The sequence below is a fragment of the Oncorhynchus mykiss genome, chromosome 10 (genome assembly GCF_057628025.1).
Source record: "Oncorhynchus mykiss isolate SJ-2025 chromosome 10, ASM5762802v1, whole genome shotgun sequence".
Classification (NCBI taxonomy): Eukaryota; Metazoa; Chordata; class Actinopteri; order Salmoniformes; family Salmonidae; genus Oncorhynchus; species Oncorhynchus mykiss.
Window position 1 is genome coordinate 35,155,170 of NC_143031.1, and position 19,903 is coordinate 35,175,072.

Below are 19,903 nucleotides of genomic sequence, written 5' to 3' on the forward strand. Positions count from 1 at the left end.
GAAGGTTGCAAGTTCAAACCCCCGAGCTGACAAGGTACAAATCTGTCGTTCTGCCCCTGAACAGGCAGTTAACCCACTGTTCCTAGGCCGTCATTGAAAATAAGAATTTGTTCTTAACTGACTTGCCTAGTTAAATAAAGGTTTAAAAAAAATGTTTAAAAAAAGGGCTGGATTACATGACAGAGAGAACTTGTTGCGAAGGGGAGAGCCTCGTGATACATCAGAGAGAGTGTATTTTGTTACAAAATACAGCACTGAAGCAGAGAACATTAAAATAATCAATGACGGCCTAGGAACAGTGGGTTAACTGCCTGTTCAGGGGCAGAACAACAGATTTGTACCAAGGTGTCTGGCTAGACTGTAAACTCTCCTTCCAGACTCATATCAAACATCTCCAATCTAAAATCAAATCTAGAGTCGGCTTTCTATTCCGCAACAAAGCCTCCTTCACTCACGCCGCCAAACTTACCCTAGTAAAACTGACTATCCTACCGATCCTCGACTTCGGCGATGTCATCTACAAAATAGCTTCCAATACTCTACTCAGCAAACTGGATGCAGTTTATCACAGTGCCATCTGTTTTGTTACTAAAGCGCCTTATACCACCCACCACTGCGACCTGTATGCTCTAGTCGGCTGGCCCTCGCTACATATTCGTCGCCAGACCCACTGGCTCCAGGTCATCTACAAGTCCATGCTAGGTAAAGCTCCGCCTTATCGCAGTTCACGGGTCACAATGGCAACACCCACCCGTAGCACGCGCTCCAGCAGGTGTATCTCACTGATCATCCCTAAAGCCAACACCTCATTTGGCCGCCTTTCGTTCCAGTTCTCTGCTGCCTGTGACTGGAACGAATTGCAAAAATCGCTGAAGTTGGAGACTTTTATCTCCCTCACCAACTTCAAACATCTGCTATCTGAGCAGCTAACCGATCGCTGCAGCTGTGCATAGTCTATCGGTAAATAGCCCACCCAATTTTACCTACCTCATCCCCATACTGTTTATATTTATTTATTTTTCTGCTCTTTTGCACACCAGTATCTCTACCTGTACATGACCATCTGATCATTTATCACTCCAGTGTTAATCTGCAAAATTATAATTATTCGCCTACCTCCTCATGCCTTTTGCACACAATGTATATAGACTCTCTTTTTTTCTACTGTGTTATTGACTTGTTTATTGTTTACTCCATGTGTAACTCTGTGTTGTCTGTTCACACTGCTATGCTTTTTCTTGGCCAGGTCGCAGTTGTAAATGAGAACTTGTTCTCAACTAGCCTACCTGGTTAAATAAAGGTGAAATATATATATATTTTTAAATCCGTAAAAATAATTGGGGAATCTTCCAAAGTGATACGCTACTACGCCAAGTCTTCCCTGAGCCACATTTCATTAACTGCAAAACCACTCATGTCATCTATAGATTGGAATGTCCACAGTGCAACGTGTTCTACATTGGACAGACAAAGAGACACCTTCAAGACTGCTTAGCGGAACACAAGTACGCCATACGGATAGGCAATAAAGACTGCCCCATGGCAAGGCACTACAAGTCCTTACACCATGGCAACCCTGCCTCCCTACAAGCTATGGGTATTGATCATATTCCAGCCTCTATTAGAAAAGAGGGCCGTCTTAAACAGTTTAACCAAAAGGAAAGTTTGGGGATTTACAAACTACAGGCCACTAAGTCCACTGGTTTAAATGAAGATATGGATTTACAAACTACAGGCCACTAAGTACCCTGGTTTAAATGAAGATATGGATTTACAAACTACAGGCCACTAAGTACCCTGGTTTAAATGAAGATATGTATTTCTCATCCTTCCTGTAGGGTTGTGATAGGTCCATTTGCTGTCATCTAGTGGATATTTTGCTCAATTGCCCTCAGCTATGTTTAGACTGTTGTTGTTAATGTTTGCTGTGTTCTAGTGTAGTATGGAATATATTGCTTTCTTTTTCTTGACACTTCTTCCAGTCATATTTAAGGCTAGAACTACCTTTCTAGGCATTCTGATACTTCTAGCTTGGAGTTAAATGTTTTGATAACATAGCTACAGTATTTCACTTTTTAATGTTTATAGTATTGCTTACCAGGTGTGTCCAATCAATTTTGTAACCACTCCCTCTTCAAATTAGAGCTAATTGGAAAAGCTGTTCAAAAGAGGACATTGTATTATTTCTTTGTACTCCCTGACGAAGGGCATGCAGCTGAAACGCGGCGGATTTTTAAAACTTTGTTTCTATACAAATAAAGGCATTTTAATTCATTATATGAAGAGGGCCTTGGTCCTCCTTTCTTTTTGATGACCGATTCACCCCTTTTACCAAAGAGCACCTTCTGTCTACCAAAATGTACTATTGTGAACCTTAGTAGCACTTCCCTTCCTCTTCTTTCTACTAGACCAGACTGGGGTTTAGGAAGTCAATGGGAGTGAAAAATGTATCCTAAATTGTAAATTGTCTCGAAATCTAAGACACAATCTAGATTTGAGTCAATGTCTTAAAGGAAAATTCCATCCCAAAACTATCTTTTGGTATTTGTTTCATTAGTCCATTGTTAATATTGTTCCAAAAATGTTTTGCATGTCAGCAATCAAGTTTAAGATATCTAACTTTCTAAATACAGAAATAGAGTCGGCTGTATTTCATACTGGTTGTATTTCTGTATTTAGAAAATTATATATCTTGAAAACTTAGTTACAAACCCACACGTTTGAATTTTCATCAAAAACAACTTTTTAGTGAAGTAATGCCTTTGATTTGATGCACAGTTCAGTAAAACATAACCATTAGGCCCAATGACGTCTTTCTGTGCTTGAGTTTAGCTAGCATGTTGCCATGACATCGCATACAAGCATGTTCGGGGATTTCTATTGGAAAAACAGTTTCTGTATAGGCTCTTTGACCAGCACCGTGGTCAGCTCTAAATGACCTGTGTTGTTGTGTGGCTAACAAAGGATTAGACATTATGTATATATGTATTTTTTTAAATCATACGCCCTTGAAAATGGCATTAATTCCTCATTTGTTTAACTCTTTCCCCACAATGATCAAAACAATAATGGTTTACTCACTAATTTGCCAGTAGTCATCATTTCAAGCAGGGAAGGAAGGAAGGATGCATTTGGCGAACACGTATTCGAACAGGGCCATTTGATGTGAAATAGACGGCCAAGTAAGACTCAGCCCAGAGTTTAACATTTGCGTTTGTTTTTCACATGACTTGATAAACACATAACATTGATCGTGTATATTCTAAATTCGGAGTTTCTATTAAACGAATTATAGTTACATGATCTATTATTTATACTCTTGAAAGATATCGCTGTTGTAGTCTACAATTTGAAGGTACAGACACCGGTTGGCCCTAACCGCAAACAGGAAGAAACTTCCGCTTAGAGTCGAGGAAAGATACGAAATGGAAAGCGTGCAATAATTATTTAAACGTAACTTGAAATGATAGTCACAAAATAATGTGAAACTAAGTGTTAGGTGTAGTCTAAACGCTTTACTCGCTAGGTAAGTAAAGTGAACAAGCGAAGGGACAGCGTTTAGGCAAGGAGTGATTATAGTGAGTACACTCCCTGCCAGATAGAGCTGCTTATTATGCAGGCCTATGTAACTAGCCAAGCTAACACACTTAGGTACTAGTTAGCTTGTTTACCTGATTTGAAAACATCTCTGGACATCAGTATTTTTCATAAGTAATGACTTCGGAGGTCAGAATTTGACGAGGGTAACACGAAAATGTCGGCAAACGTGAGTCCTCCAAACACTGCTTTAGTAGCGGAATTATCTTTCTCGTTTCAGGATGAATTGACTGCTACTATTCAAAATGCACTAGGAGTAGCAGTGGAGATCGCGGTGGTTGAGATTACAAAACTAGTCGGCCAAGTGTTGAGGGACGTGCGGGATCAAATGCACGAGACGCTGCGGGACAATAAGTCCCTAAAGTTTCGCTTGCAAGCAGCCGAACTTGAAATATGTGCAGCGCGAGGAGAGGAGCGTCAAGTACAATCAATAATAGGGGAAAAAAACAGCACCAATAGTAGAATCCAACAGGTTCATCAGCAGCTGAATTCTCTAAACGTCTCACAAAATAAAATAAAATCAGGAAGCGAAGGAGAGCACAGAGTTCTTGAATCCAATCAGTCTCTTGGTACAACAAATGTTGGGGACAGGTATGAAGAATTCGAATCCGAAGCTGTTGATAACCCTGCATTTCTTAACGAGTCGTTTTGTGAGATCCGTGAGGATGGTAGGGTGTGCACTCAAGATATTAAACCGGATTTTTTTACTTTAAATCAGGAAGATGAAGCTGGTAAGTTGGGACTGTCACTCACTACTATTGATTTACATTTAAAATGTTCTGTAACTTATTATTTCAGCAAAGCTATGATGCATGTTATCTATGTCAATATTTATTCACAGGGACTAAAGAAGAGGTTGTCTCAAACATGTACTCAGACAACCATGAAGATTTTAACAGAGCGTGCACAGAGCCAACCACGGGACATGATACATCAATAGCCCATGCTGACGGCCATCCCTTCCCTGACGGTACCATGAAGGATGCAGCTGTGAAGTGTCTGGTTGAGGTGAAGGTGGAGTCTGTAGACCTGGGAAGCAGTAGGAACTGTGGTCCCAATACTGGAGGGGGAGAAGAGGACTACTGTCCAGACGGTCTCTCCTTGGCTCAAACCAGGCTGCTGGAGGATTGGAGGCCAGCGGCACTGCAGCTCCCACTCAGTGACCCAGACTCATTCACTCCCTCCACCAGCCACTCTCTATGTAAGTCCTGCACTAAGAACCAGTTTCCTGCATACAAATTAAGCCTAGTCCTGGACTGAAAAAGCTATTTCAATAGAAAATGTTTAGTCCCGGACTAGCCTTAAGTTGTGTCTGGGACCCCAGCCCAAGTAGTTCTGTAGTAAATTGGTTTTGATCTCATGTCAGTGATGATGATGATGATGATGATAGAATTTCAAGTGGTTAATGGTTAATTCATTTTCTCTTCTTTGACTTTGAAGCGGACTCTCCCATCTTCACCCCAAACATACCAGACTTGGACATCCTATCGTCTTCTTCAGCTACAGGTCTCCATGCAGGCTTTGGTAAACAACAGCAGTACCCACCCAGAGAGACTGCTGGGGCTTCCACCTCTCACTCACACCAGATGTACAGCCCTCAGACAGGTGACGTGAACAACATGGTTGCAGCACAGCACATCTGCAAGATCTGTGGAGAGAAGTTCCATCTGTCTGAGGAGCTGCGGCGACATCGTAGTCTTATTCACCCGAAGGACATGAACAAGCTCCCCAAGCGCAACCTCTACCCCCCTGGGCGGAGCCCGTACCACTGCTCCCTGTGTGGTCGAGACTTCAACCGCATGGAGCATCTGAAGATCCATCAGCGTATTCATACTGGAGAGAGGCCTTATGCCTGCACCGTGTGCAATGCACGCTTCCGTCACTCTTGGGCTCTCACAAGACACTTCCGTATTCACACAGGAGAGAAGCCCTACACTTGCAGCCAGTGTGGCAAGACTTTCCGAAACTGTGGGGGGCTGCGCTTTCACCAACGCACTCACTCAATGGGAGGGCTCGGCTGTTAAGGCCTTCATGATGGACTGTAAAGGATGGAAAGACAGAGAGCAAGAAATGCACTGGGGATATACGCAGCTGGGGAAACATTTACTATTATCAAATTTTTACATGCACTGAATACAACAGGTATACCTTACAGTGAAATGCTTACTTGCAAGCCCTTAACCAACAATTCAGTTAAGAAAAATGTGTTAAGTAAAAAATGTTTAAAAATACAAAATAATTAAAGAGCAGCAGTAAAATAACAGTAGCGAGGCTGTATACAGGGGGTACCGGTACAGAGTCAATGTGCGGGGGCACAGGTTAGTCGAGGTAATATGTATATATGTATGTAGAGTGACTATGCATAGATAATAAGCAGAGAGTAGCAGCAGTGGGGGAGGGGGGTAGACCTTTGATTAGCTATTCTGGAGTCTTATGGTTTGGGGGTAGAATCTGTTAAGCCTTTTTGACCTAGACTTGGCTCTCTGGTACCGCTTGCCATGCGGTAGCAGAGAGAACAGTCTATGACTAGGGTGGTTGGAGTCTGACCATTTTTAGGGCCTTCCTCTGGCACCGCCTGGTATAGAGGTCCTGGATGGCAGGAAGCTTGGCCCCAGTGATGTACTGGGTCGTATGCACTACCCTCTGTAGTGCCTTGTGGTCAGAGGCTGAGCAGTTGCCATACCAGGCAGTGATGCAAACCAGTCAGGATGCTCTCGATGGTGTAGCTCTTATGTCTTAAAGCTTACTGTAAATGTTAATACATTATTCCTGTGTTTTACTGGAAGGAACAGTAATAATTGGAGTCAAAGGAGGCAGAACTTTGTGTGGAGCACAGTTGTTAGTCCGGTTCATTCAAGGTGAGATGAGATGGATCATTGATGTAGACTAATGTAGGGCTTGAAATATCCTGTTAAATGACAGTCTATTCCCAGACACATGAAATCAACTGGTTTTGTACTATGGCCTCGCTTATTTTACTGTAATGAAGGAGTCCCATGGAGATTGACATGTTTATATATTAATACATCACAAAACAGATTTTGTATCCTTTGTCTTTATTATCTCATGCTAGATGTATTCTGTCAAAACAAATCAGATTTCAATACAGAAACATGATCTTTAAACATTTCTTCGGGATTTCCCAAACTCTGTCCTGCCCCCACCCCCCACCCCCCTTCCAGGTGCACATTTTGTTTTTTTGCCCAATCACTACACAGCTGATTCAAGTAATCAAAGATTGATAATGAGTTGGTTATTTTAATGTGTAATGCTAGGGCAAAAACCAAAATGTGCACCCATGGGGGGGTCCCAGGACCAACTTTAGGAAACCCGGATTACTGCAATCTACTGTACTGATCTGGGAGTTCCTCAATGATTCAGCTTTAGTTGAGGATCTAAATGCCTCAGCATGTATATGGAAAAGGTTTCCTCCCTAGTTTTAATCTAAGGTCAGGAGAATTATAGGATCCAGCTATACCACCACCAGTGGAGACTCCTCAGAGGAGGAAAAATGGCAAAACATTGAAAGTTATTTTCTTTAGACATACCTATACTAAATATATTAATGTCACCAAATAATTGATAAAAACACTTTTGCAATGAAGGTAGCCTCAACAGCACTCTTTAGGGTAGCACCATGGTGTTGGCAGAGGACAGATAGGTTCCGTCCTCTGGGTACAGTGACTTCAATACAAACCTAGGAGGCTCATAGTTCTTACCCCTTTCCATAGACTTACACAGTAATTATGACAAGTTCCAGAGGACGTCCTCCAACGTGTTGTCCACCCAATCAAAGGATCAGATAATGAATCTAGTAGTGAAAGCATAAGCTACAACTAGCTAGCACTGCAGTGCAAAAAATGTGGTGAGTAGTTGACTTGAGAGAGAGAGAACAAGAATAGTTTTAACAGTTTTGAACAAATTATAACAAGTTATTATTATTCTCAAAGAAACTGCCGGTAGTTCGAAAACTTGGCATCGTATTTCTGTCATGCTGATTTGTTGACAACTCCAACCACCTCACGGCCCGGGTATTCAGCCAGTCAGCGGCCACCACTGATCCACCTTGGAATATCGCCATTCTTTCTGTGATGGAGAAAGTATCCAACTGTCATACTTAAGTAAAAGTAAAGATACTGTGGCTTAATAGAATATGACTCAAGTAAAAGTGAAAAGTCACACAGTAAAATACTACTTAAGTAAACTTAAAACCAAATACTTTTACTAAAGTATCAAAAGTAAATATTATTGCTGAAATATACTTAAGTACCCACAGTAAAAGTATAAATCCTTTCAAATTCCTTATATTAAGCAAACCAGACGGGACACAGGCCCCCTCAGATTTGTCCTGTACATTTTTTATTTACATTTGTTTTTCTGTAATACTTCTTGTCCTCTGTAATACTACTAGCCAATTTTATGAAGTTGGCTTTAGCTAGCCCAGATAGGTTACCAATCTCCTAACCTCATAACTAGCTAGCAAGAAGCCAATTCAGGCTATTAATCAAGTTGGAGTAGCTAGTTTGTCGAACTATCTTAGCTTGCATGCCTGTTAGCAAGGTGGTACAGTGCATTCGGAAAGTATTCAGACCCCTTGACTTTTCCCACATTTTGTTAGGTTACAGCCTTATTCTAAAATTGATTAAATAAATACAAAATTCCTCATCAATCTACACACAATATCCCATAATGACAAAGCGAAAACAGGTTTTTAGTCATTTTGGCAAATGTGTTAAATATTAAAACTGAAATACCTTATTTACATAAGTATTCAGAACTTTTGCTATGAGACTCGAAATTGAGCTCCGGTGCATCCTGTTTCCATTGATCATTCTTGAGATGTCCACTTGTGGTAAATTAAATTGATTGGAGATGATTTGGAAAGGCACACACCTGTCTATATAAATTCCCACTGTTGACAGTGCATGTCAGAGCAAAAACAAGCCATGAGACCGAAGGAATTGTCTGTATAGCTCCTAGACAGGATTGTGTTGAGGCACAGATCTGGGGAAGGGTATCAAAACATTTCTGCAGCATTGAAAGTCCCCAAGAATACAGTGGCCTCCATTCTTAAATGGAAGAAATTTGGAACCACCAAGACTCTTCCTAGAGCTGGCTGCCCGGCCAAACTGAGCAATCGGGGGAGAAGGGCCTTGGTCAGGGAGGTTACCAAGAACCTGATGGTCACTCTGACAGACCTCCATAGTTCCTCTGTGGAGATGGGAGAACCTTCCAGAAGGACAACCATCTCTGCAGCACTCCACCAATCAGGCCTTCATGGTAGAGTGGCCAGATGGAGACCACTCTTCAGTAAAAGGCACATAACAGCCCTTATGGTGTTTGCCAAAAGGCAACTAAAGACTCTCGGACCATGAGAAACAAGATTCTCTGGTCTGATGAAACCAAAATTGAACTCTTTGGCTTGAATGCCAAGCATCACGTCTGGAGGAAACTGTGAAGCATGGTGGTGGCAGCATCAGGATTGAGGGAAAGATGAACGGAACAAAATACAGAGAGATCCTTGATGAAAACCTGCTCCAGAGCGCTCAGGACCTCAGACTGGGGTGAAGGTTCACCTTCCAACAGGACAATGACCCTAAGAACACAGCCAATACAATGCACAAGTGGCTTCGGGACAAGTCCCTGAATGTCCTTGAGGGGCCCAGCCAGAGCCCGGACTTGAACTCTATCGAACATCTCTGGAGACCTGAAAATAGCTGTGCAGTGACACTCCCCATCCAACCTGACAGAGCTTGAGAGGATCTGCAGAGGAGAATGGGAGAAACTCCCCAAATACAGGTGTGCCAAGGTTGTAGTCTCATACCCAAGAAGACTCGAGGCTGTAATTGCTGCCAAATGTGCTTCAACAAAGTACTGAGTAAAGGGTCTGAATACTTATGTAAATGTGATATTTCAGTTTTTTATTTTTTTTAAACTTCCAAAAACATCAAACTTTTGCTTTGTCATTATTGGGTATTGTATGTAGATTGATGAGGTTAAAAAACAAAACAATTTAATGCATTTTAGAATAAGGCTGTAATGTAAACAAAATGGGGGGAAAGTCGAGGAGTCTTAACTTATGAATGCACTGTAGAATTTAGAAAAGCAAGCGAAATCTAAATGTACTGAATAAGACTTGCCTTCCTTTCAATCTTTTCTTTAAACAAATAACCACCAGGACAACAAAGGATACAGACAGCTCAGATATGCAGAAAAAATAAGTATATTTTTTTACATAGAATTAAGCATAATGATTATGGCTCTAGATTGCAGGATAAAGCTTTTTCATGTGTTTGAAAAATTCAAAATTCTCCAACTTAAGTACGGGGTCTAACTCCCTTCCGGACCACCCCACCAGCCATCCTCATGTAGTTTGTGGCTTCAGATTTTGGGTGCATGACGTCCCTGGGCACCATTCTTGTATTTTAAATTTACGGATAGCCAGGGGCACACTCCAACACTCAGACATCATTTACAAACTAAGCATTTGCGTTAAGTGAGTCCCCAAAATCAGAGGCAGTAGAGATGACCATGGATGTTCTCTTGATAAATGTGTGAATTTTTTCTTGTCCTGCTAAGCATTCAAAATGTAATGAAACTTTTGGGTGTCATGGAAAGTGCATGGAGTAAAAAGTACATTATTTTCTTTAGGAATGTAGTGGAGTAAAACTTGTGAAAAATTATAAATAGTAGAGTACAGATACCCCCCAAATGACTTAAGTAGTACTTCAAAGTATTTTTACTTAAGTACTTTATACCACTGCATTATTTAAATGGAAAGTGCCATCCCATATGGAAAAAATACTGTAGTATATTATGGTATAAATACTATAGTATTCACTGTCGTGGTTTTGCAGACCTTACTGTAGTATTTACAGTTAACTATAGTATAAATCCTGTATTAAAATAACTGTAGTGCATACTATAGTAATGTAGTATTTTTGCAGTTTGTTGTATACTGTAGTATTTACTGTAATGTTTTACATACTGCAGTATACTGAAGTATTTACTGTAGTGTTTTTGCAGACATTACTGTGGTATTTACTATAGTATTTTTTGTTTTATCTTTGACATAGCAGTGGAAGCGATCTCCTTGAGGAAGCATACTGGATAAATACTAAAAGAGCACATTTTCTATAACCTGTACAGTGCCTTGCAAAAGTATTCATACCCCTTGGGTTTCTTTAGTATTTTACTAGTATTTACTTTAGTTTAAAAAGTTTTGTTTTGGCAGACTAGTGTTTTTGGAAACATTACTGTACTATTTACTATAGTATTCTACAGTATACTACAATATTTACTATAGTATTCTACAGTATGCTACAACATTCTATATGTACTACACATGCTCGAGGGATACTACAGTTTGTAGTATAGTATTCTACAGTTTACTACAGAATGCTATAGTAAGTACTGTAGTATTCCAGTAAACGTAAGTATTTTTTAATATGGGATGACAGTGATCCCACATTGTTTACATAAAAAACATTTAGTTATGGTCTGGACTGGTTTACTTTACAACTTTTAATGTTATAGGCCTAGATCTTAATCATAGCCATACATCATTATAAATCATTTTGTTATGGGCCTCTCGAGTGGAGTGCTAGCTGTGCCACTAGAGATTCTGGGTTCGAGTCCAGGCTCTGTCGCAGCCGGCCGCAACCGGGAGACCCATGGGGCTGCGCACAATTGGCCCAGCGTCGTCTGGGTTAGGGGAGGGTTTATCCGGCAGGGACGGCGCACTAGCGACTCCTGTGGCGGGCCGGGCGCAGTGGACACTGACGCGGTCACCAGGTGTACGGTGTTTCCTCTGACACATTGGTGCGGCTGGCTTCAGGGTTAAGTGGGCATTGTGTCAAGAAGCAGTGCGGCTTGGTTGGGTTGTGTTTCGGAGGACGCTTGGCTCTCGACCTTCACCTCTCCCGATTCTGTACGGAAGGAGCAGCGATAAGACAAGACTGTTGGATACCATGAAATTGGGGAGAAAACGGGGTAAATTAACAAAAGTAATAATAAAGGATGAGCTCTAAATAATCATGGTTTGTTTTCTTGGAAATTTCTAGATGACGCTGTAGTGTATAGTATGTACTGAAAATAAAGTGACACTTGTAAGTGTAAAGCATTTGTTGGAGATGTAAAGTAGAGTAATCTTTACTAGAAAATCTTTAATGCACACAGAATTGAAAACAAAGTTTAAAGTTATTTCTAGATAATACAATCAATAATATATATATAATTGTCATTGTAAAAAAGAAACATTAAAATACAAAGCATAAAAACATTAGATAAGAAATTATTAAGAAGCATGTGTTGTTTCACAGCATAAGCCAAAAGTTAAAGGTTTTATAGGCACCCAAATCTAGATAATTATGTTGAAATATTGGAACAGGCAGCCATCTCCAGTGAACAAGGTGCTGATACCCCCACTTATTCATGTTTCTGCCAAAAACAGCTTGTAAACAGGAAAACATTGGCATCCCTTTTAAGGAATATAAATGAAAGCCTAATTCTCAACTACAGTAATACAAAAATGTATGCACTACAATGCATTTCAATCTAATTCCTGACATTTTAATTTAAACAACATCAAATGGCTAATTTCCTTGTTATATCTCATCTAATGTGTACCACTTCCTGGCAAATTAACCCATTGGTAAATAAGGAGTTGTAAGACCACCAAGAGCCACTGCAGGTCAGTCTTTCACATTGAGAGCTTAATTGCTAGACTGAATTATGAATGAAGCCCTTAGCTAAAGTGGTTTGTTTGTAGTCAGTCACCTAGGTCATCAAGATAAACACTGAACACTCAAAACAACCTCAGTGGAACTCTTATCAGGTGACCAATAATTTGTGGAGAAGCCTGCCCTAGTCCACGCCTGTGTAGGAAGTACTGAAGTAGATGCACAGTTTTTAAGATGTTCATTGTTGTCAGCTGTACATTTCCTTGGTCAAGACATCAATGAGGCTTCTGAAATTATATGACAAACATGAGACAAGATTCATCATTTTTTGATACACAATTTGATCAGTTAAAGAAGGATTTGTCACATATCCAGAAAATGTTCAGGGTACTACAGACTCACCTTTTCTCTGTGACTCTTCTGGTGGCTCTGCAATTCCTCTGGATCTGAAAACATCTTTTGGCAAAAGGGGCAGACAGACTCTGGGATGGTTCTCCAAAACTCTTGTCCTAGGTCAGGAGAGTCACTTAGCTTTACTTGGGCCTCTTGATGACTTTGTGTAGATTTTTTAAAGTCTGCATGCCATTCATCATCACCAGCTGACTTCCTATTGCTCTGATGGAGTGGTCCCGCTCCTCTGACACGCTTCATTCCAGAAACCCAAGATTTGGGATTAGAGAACTTTTGAGACAGCTGATCTGAACACACCACGTTATGGCGAACCTCTTCCCCCTGTGAGCTTAATGCAGGTCTGGATCCGGGTGGACTACTCAAGAGCAGCTGAAGCCGCTGAGGCTTATGGGATGCTTTGTTTGAGGAGGTCACACACTGGATGGAGCCGGAGTCAGGCCCAGGAAAGGGGAAAGCAGTATACTCGTCCTGCTTGTAAGCCGATGCTGAACCATCTCCCTTTATTGTCTGGTTCCCCCTCACAGAGCTGGGATGAGAGTTGGTGGATCCAGGTCCCCCTGTCACCCCACACCCTGACCTGGCCAACCCCGAGCTCCAGCTCTCCAGAGGCGGCACAGACAGCTGCTGGATGCAGTGGTGCAGAGAGGGATAATCTACATACCGAAACTTGGGGACTCTCTCCTTGGAAGTGACAGGGGTGTGTCCTCCAGAGGGTCTTCCCAGAGCCAGGGGAAAGCCCTCCAGCCAGCTGTCCAGGGGTGGCACGGTGAGCTGCTGGATGCACTGGTGTAGCGAAGGGAAGTCCACGTACTTGAATCTGGGCAATTTGAGGGGCACTTCAGAGAGGTCCTCTTTTTTAACCCTGATGGGAATGGTAGGCTGTTCCTCCTCTCTCACCCTACGGGTCTCTGTGTCTGGCTCAGTTTTGACCACTAAGGGCACTGTAGGGGGAAGTCTCCTGTCCTCCATGGCTGGCCTCTGAAAACACACCAAACACAGTTAAATATAACATTTTGGTTAACCCCCAATTGGTAAAACCAGGCTTCAAATATCGGAAACCATTTCCAAATATATCCAGTAATGTTATTGTGGCAATAATGGATGTTGTTCTACTTTGCTTAAATGTATGTCCTGCTTTTCTGCCTAAGATGTGTCAATCAAATACATAAATTCACAGCTGTTTGTCTTTTTCCTCACTTAGAATTGCATGTCCTGTCCAGTTCCTCTCTGCTAAGCAACATATTATTAAGTATGCTGTCCTGACCTGACCACAATAATTAGTTTAGGGGTTTTCTCTTCTCAGAAATAGCCATAAGCAGCTGTATAGTACAGATATACACTGAGTGCACAAAACGTTAAGGACACCTGCTCTTTCCATGACATAGACTGACCAGGTGAATCCAGGTGAAAGCTATGATCCCTTATTGAACAGACGTCATCAGAGCACGCAACAGTACAGTGTACTGCCTACACTCGGTTTGTTGTTTTTATGAAATAATTTAAATTAAATCGTTTTCAATAATAGCTAAAGTTTTTGTATTGCTACTGATTCGTGATGCGGTTGGGACCACAAGTTTGTGTCCCGGATTCCTGTTAAGTAGCAGTTAGCTGCTAGCCATCATGAAAATGGAGCAGTGCTAGCCCACAGGTGTTTTTATCCACCGCTGGGCATAAAGACTTAAGATATGAGATGAGATTTCCACACAATCACAAGATGAAGATACGGTGGAACTGGAAACTGGACAGGGATTTGTCTCCCCTAAATGCACCACCATCAAGCATCTTAGGGAAGAGATTCTCTGGCTGTTAGTTCAGCTCGAGAAAAGGAACACCCGCTTTCTAAGTACACCGACCTTGCTGTAACCCAGGCAAACCAAATCTTAGTTTTAAATTCCTCCTATAGCAAAGCTGTTGATGAGTCGGCGGCGTTGATCTGTCCCAATCCAACGGACAGACGTTAGGCTCAACTCCATGGCCCATGGGAGACAGGACACTCGCAAGGCGTAGGAGATCGGGGAGGCAGTCTGGCCACCCGTCTGTCCAAGAAGATCCGATCCAGCTATCAAACAGCTTTGCCCCACTTCAGACGGACCTACGAGCCCCGGGAGTCAGCAGGTAATCCATCGGATTCTATCACTACCCCCATCATTGTGGGCAGCCCGATGGTGAGAGATTTTGGCCTGCCTATGGTCTGTGGACCGACCAAGGTCCACTGTTACCCAGGAGCCCATGTCTATGACATCAAATCTCTCCTGCCCACGGTTCTGGTCAACTACTCCAATATTGACACCATCGTCACTCACATAGGTTTTAAGAACCTTCGCTTTAGGCGATTTGAGGAACTGAGGGAGGACCACCATTTTTTTTAAAGACCCTCGTTAGCGCAGGAAAGATAATAGTTATCTCTGGCCCCCTCCTGTTCTCCCGGACGTTTCAACTGACTCTTTGCCCTAAACGAGTACCTGAAGAAACTTGGCAACGACAGGAATGTCTCTTTTTGTGACCACTTTGATTTGTTGTGGGAGCAACCAGCACTTTTCAAAAGAGACGGGATTCACCCTAACCGCAGGGGTTCCATGGATTATTTCCAACAACATCGCAAACTGTTTTAAAGACTGACAGACTGGTAGTGCTCCAGTTCTTCCTGTCAGAATAAGCAACAGAGGACTTGGAAACCATATCAACTCCTATAGAAATTGCACTATGGTTATTGTAAATAACCTAATTTATATTCCCTTAACTCTACCTTCTAGTGAGTTTATACAAACCAACCATAACCACAACAATACTCTGGACCTGGTTATTACCAAGGAGCTTTCTATTGACATTCTCTATTGTTGATGATGCTTTATCTGATCACCACTGTGTATTTTGTACGACCTTGTTAACCATAGCACAGGGTAATACTGAACGCATTATTAACTTCTTGACACACCCATCCCTTTAGCGGGATCATTTTCATCAACACCCGCTGAATTGCAGCTCGCCAAATTCAAATTAAATGACTAAAAATATTTAATTTTCATGAAATCACAAGTGCAATATAGCAAAACACAGCTTAGCTTGTTGTTAATCCACCTGGCATGTCAGATTTCAATACAGCTTTTCGGCGAAAGCATAACAAGCGTTTATGTAGGAACATCTCTCTCAGTAGACAAATATTACAAACACTAGCAGCCAAGTAGATTGGTCACGAAAGTCAGAAAAGCAATAGATTAAATCGCTTACCTTTGATGATCTTCGGATGTTTGCACTCACAAGACTCCCAGTTACACAATAAATGTTCCTTTTGTTCCATAAAGATTATTTTTATATCCAAAATACCTCCATTTGTTTGGCGCGTTATGTTCAGAAATCCACAGGCTCGAGCAGTCACGACATCGCAGACGAAAATTCCAAATAGTATCCGTAATGTCCATAGAAACATGTCAAACGTTTTTTAGAATCAATCCTCAGGTTGTTTTTAAAATATATAATCGATAATATATCAACCCGGGACTGTTGCTTTTTCAATAGGAGAGGGAGAGACAATGGCTGCCCCACTCTGTTTCGCAAGCAAAATTCTGCGAACACCCAGCTAGCTATCCACTGACGCGATGTTATCTTTCTCGCTCAAAATAAAAGCCTGAAACTATGTCTAAAGACTGTTGACACCTTGAGGAAGCCATAGGAAAAGGAATCTGGTTGATATCCCTTTAAATGGAGGGAAGGCATCCAATGGAATAGAGAGCTTTCAGGAAAAACAGCACTTCCTGGTTTGATTTTCCTCAGGTTTTCGCCTGCAATATCAGTTTTGTTATACTAACAGACTATATTTTGACAGTTTTGGAAACTTTAGAGTGTTTTCTATCCTAATCTGACAATTATATGCATATTCTAGTTTCTGGGCCTGAGAAATAGGCAGTTTCAAATGGTACGTTTTTTTTTTGCCAAAAACGAAAAATCCTGCCCCCTACACTCAAGAAATGCTATCTTACCACTGAAGATCTTACCTCCACAGATTCCATTGAGTGTATGTATGAGCAATACTCCATCATCTATTCTGCCTTCTTCTTTTGATAATTTAGTAGATCACATTAATAGAAAATTAAGGGCAACCATTGATTCTACAGCTCCAGTAAAGTTGAAAAAGGCCACATTCAAACGGAGAGCCCCTGGGATGAGTGAGGAAACTAATAGATTAAAGGGAAATTGCAGAATAGCAGAAGTGAAGGAAATCAAAGTTGCAGGTCTATTATGATATTCTGAGAGAGCAATAAAGCAATTAGAAATCCCAGACGGGCTCATTTTTCTATCTTTATCCCTAATAATCAGAATAATTTGAGTGTGCTCTTCTCGAACATTGATGGCCTGATAAATCCTACCCCTGCAAACTTATGTGAACTTTCTTCCATATGTAAATGTGATGAGTTTGCGGCATATTTCAGAGATAAGATAACAAACATTAGGCTGGGTATCAGTCAAGCAAGACCTAATGAGAAGTTTGACCTGTGCCCTAGCCTACCACGCAAAGGCTCTATGGATTTATTTTCCCTGGTTGAAACAGACATGCTCAGAAAAGTGATATCACAACTTAAACCTTCTACCTGCCTGCTCGATCCTATCCCCACCACCTTATTTTAAACAGTTTTCAATTGCATATCTGAAGAAATGCAAGCTATTGTTAAACACTCCCTGTTCACAGGCACTTTCCCCACTGCACTAAAAACTGCTATGGCGAAACCCCTTCTGAAGAAAAGTGCAGAACAACAGATTTTTAACTTGTCGGCTCGGGGATTCGATCTTGCAACCTTTCAGTTACTCGTACAACGCTCTAACCACTAGGCTACCTGCCGCTGTGTTCCATGTCTGAAATGTGTTGTATAAATAAAGCTTCATTTGATATTACTTGTTAAATCCACATCAATCAGTGTAGATGAAGGGGAGGAGACAGGTTAAATAAGGATTTCTAGGCCTTGAGACAATTGAGACAAGGAGTGTGTATGTGTGCCATTCAGAGGGTGAATATCAATATTAGGAAGGTGTCCTTAATGTTTTGTACAATCAGTGTACAGTAAGTTGACCAGTGTGACCAATATAGGTTAATTTATGTTCCTTTAACTCTACCTTCTAGTGAGTTCATACAAACTGTCATCTCCTACCATTCTGATAGATTGGAGACTGTCAGAAAACGTGGTTGTAACATTAAAAATGTGATTGTTATTCCGTTGGTTACCTCTAGGTAGATCACTAGAGAAATCACTAGTAAAACCTTTCTCGTGAATGACCTCATTACGGAGCGCAATGTTGATTGCAATGTCACTGAAACATGGCTGTCTTCAGACTGTAGTGCCACTTTTATGTGTGTGCCAATCAGAGGGTGAATATCAATATTAGGTAAGTGTCCTTAATGTTTTGTACAATCAGTGTACAGTAAGTTGACCAGTGTGACCAATATAGGTTGACCGGATGCTGACAATAAGGGTCAAACTGGGTCCAGTTGAAGATGCTGTGTGCTGCTCCTCCAACCCCAGGGAGATACATGGCTTTGCAGGTATGAAGTTAGGAGGAAAGTAGGTCAGAGGCAGACTGATCACACTGCCAGGGGGCCAAAACAAAAGATCTGTCACACAGCAGCACAATCTATTGGCCTTGCAACAAATGCCAAGCTTGAGCCACGATACTTTTATACAAACCTCACCCTGCTCACTGCAATAAGTATGACTAGATTCAAGGGAAGACATGGAAGGTTAGACGGAGAAGCTAAACTTGACTACTACATCAAATGTATGCACGCATGACTTTCTAAATGTCATACATATTTAGCATTTTGATTCACAATATATATTTTCTTTTGTTTCTTTAAAATACTTTGTGTGTTTGTTGCCATCGTCATTAGAGACAGTGAAATAACAGCAATAGGAGGAATCCCAATATAATCGTATATATGCGTGATAACCTACTTATTTTTTTATATTTTTTTTACTGTACCATCCTGGCACAGTGAAACACAGAAAGATTTGCTCTGGAACGGTGACGAGGGGCGGGGGGAACGCCGTGTTCCATATACACTCGCAAGAGGATTTGGGTCATGCACGGTGGCCTACATTTGGAGGATTTGTTGTCTTCGTTTTTCCCTCCCCACATATATTTGGGCTGGCCCCGCCCTCGTGGGCTCAACAGCACAAAAGTAACTGGACTACAGCAAAATCCATATTTGAAACAAAAAGGACCCTTACATTTTGATCATTTCCATATCCATTTTATGACATTTATCCTAGATTCGTAGTAGAAATACAATGACATGTCGCAATAACTGTGGAGGCAAACGGTTGCATTACTTCCATATGGATCACAGTGTTTCACTTGTAAATTCATAAATATGCATTTAAAAGCGGGGTCAGGACTGTGTAATTCATACCGACTATGTCCAATGGGCTATAACGCGAGTTCTAGAGGGCGACTGGCGCATATACACATCAAAACATAGTAAATTGACAAATAATCATTAGCAGTACAATAAAATGTGTCTATGCCATGCGTTTCTTTATCCAAGTTTTACCTTTCGTTATAGGTCTTCCTGGAAATCCGTGAAACGCGTAATGAATCTGATTCTTGGTGATGCTGTGTCCTGCATTGTGTGCAATGAAATAGTGTTGTTACAAGATGCAAATCAACCAGTAGCCTAATTGCTCAGACGTTTCGGTTTTGCCGCAAATCGAATAGAAAAATTACCCAGGCTGGATGGCTGACTCTTTGAGCGTGGTTGAAGACACCTGCTACTGGTTAGTTTCAGATTAAAAAAAATAGCTTGATCGTTCGATGTCAACGACAGCTCACCAGTAACAGTTATTAAATGATGTATCTCTAAAAGCCTGTAGCGCTACTGCTACCTTGACTGATAGACTCTCAAACCAATCAGATTTCAGTCAAACCACGCCCACAGAATCCTTATCTAAATAAAACAATGCAGACCAATGTTCAAATTAGATATAGTTTAATAGGCGGAGCCTTCGCGCTCAAAATACAGTTCAGATAGTGTCCTCTCCATTAGGATGGGCAATATCACGCATTCACTCATATATAATCCTACATGGCAGATTATATATTACAGACGGCAGATAACCAAAATTGCTTTTAGGTGTTTTATTTATTAGTAAGTATTTATGTGCATAGAATTTGCCTTATATCACACCAATGTAATTACTCATGTATTACCTTGAAGACACATTTTG

The 19,903-nt window shown here is 41.2% G+C and overlaps 2 protein-coding genes across 4 annotated transcripts; one reads left to right on the plus strand and one right to left on the minus strand.

Moving 5' to 3' along the window:
• Positions 1-1,343: 1,343 nt before the first annotated feature.
• Positions 1,344-6,636, plus strand: LOC110533722 (uncharacterized). 2 transcript variants are annotated; one of them, XM_090186440.1, is made up of 4 exons: positions 3,388-3,526; positions 3,818-4,328; positions 4,439-4,798; positions 5,038-6,636. In XM_090186440.1, exons 2-4 carry the CDS (start codon positions 3,926-3,928, stop codon positions 5,619-5,621), a joined length of 1,347 nt encoding a protein of 448 aa, XP_090042566.1. In that variant the 5' UTR covers positions 3,388-3,526; positions 3,818-3,925; the 3' UTR covers positions 5,622-6,636. The 2 variants fall into 2 exon arrangements, with proteins under 2 accessions (XP_021473865.1, XP_090042566.1); XM_021618190.3 differs by having other exon boundaries at positions 1,344-4,328.
• Positions 6,637-11,737: 5,101 nt separating this feature from the next.
• On the minus strand, positions 11,738-19,571 carry si:ch211-284e13.6 (uncharacterized). 2 transcript variants are annotated; one of them, XM_021618191.3, is made up of 4 exons: positions 19,404-19,522; positions 19,231-19,299; positions 12,681-13,667; positions 11,738-12,565 (listed from the first exon to the last, which is right to left on the minus strand). In XM_021618191.3, the coding sequence occupies exons 3-4, from the start codon at positions 13,656-13,658 to the stop codon at positions 12,554-12,556; spliced, it is 990 nt and encodes a 329-aa protein (XP_021473866.1). In that variant the 5' UTR covers positions 13,659-13,667; positions 19,231-19,299; positions 19,404-19,522; the 3' UTR covers positions 11,738-12,553. The 2 variants fall into 2 exon arrangements, with proteins under 2 accessions (XP_021473866.1, XP_090042567.1); XM_090186441.1 differs by having other exon boundaries at positions 19,231-19,571.
• Between the last annotated feature and the right edge of the window lie 332 nt (positions 19,572-19,903).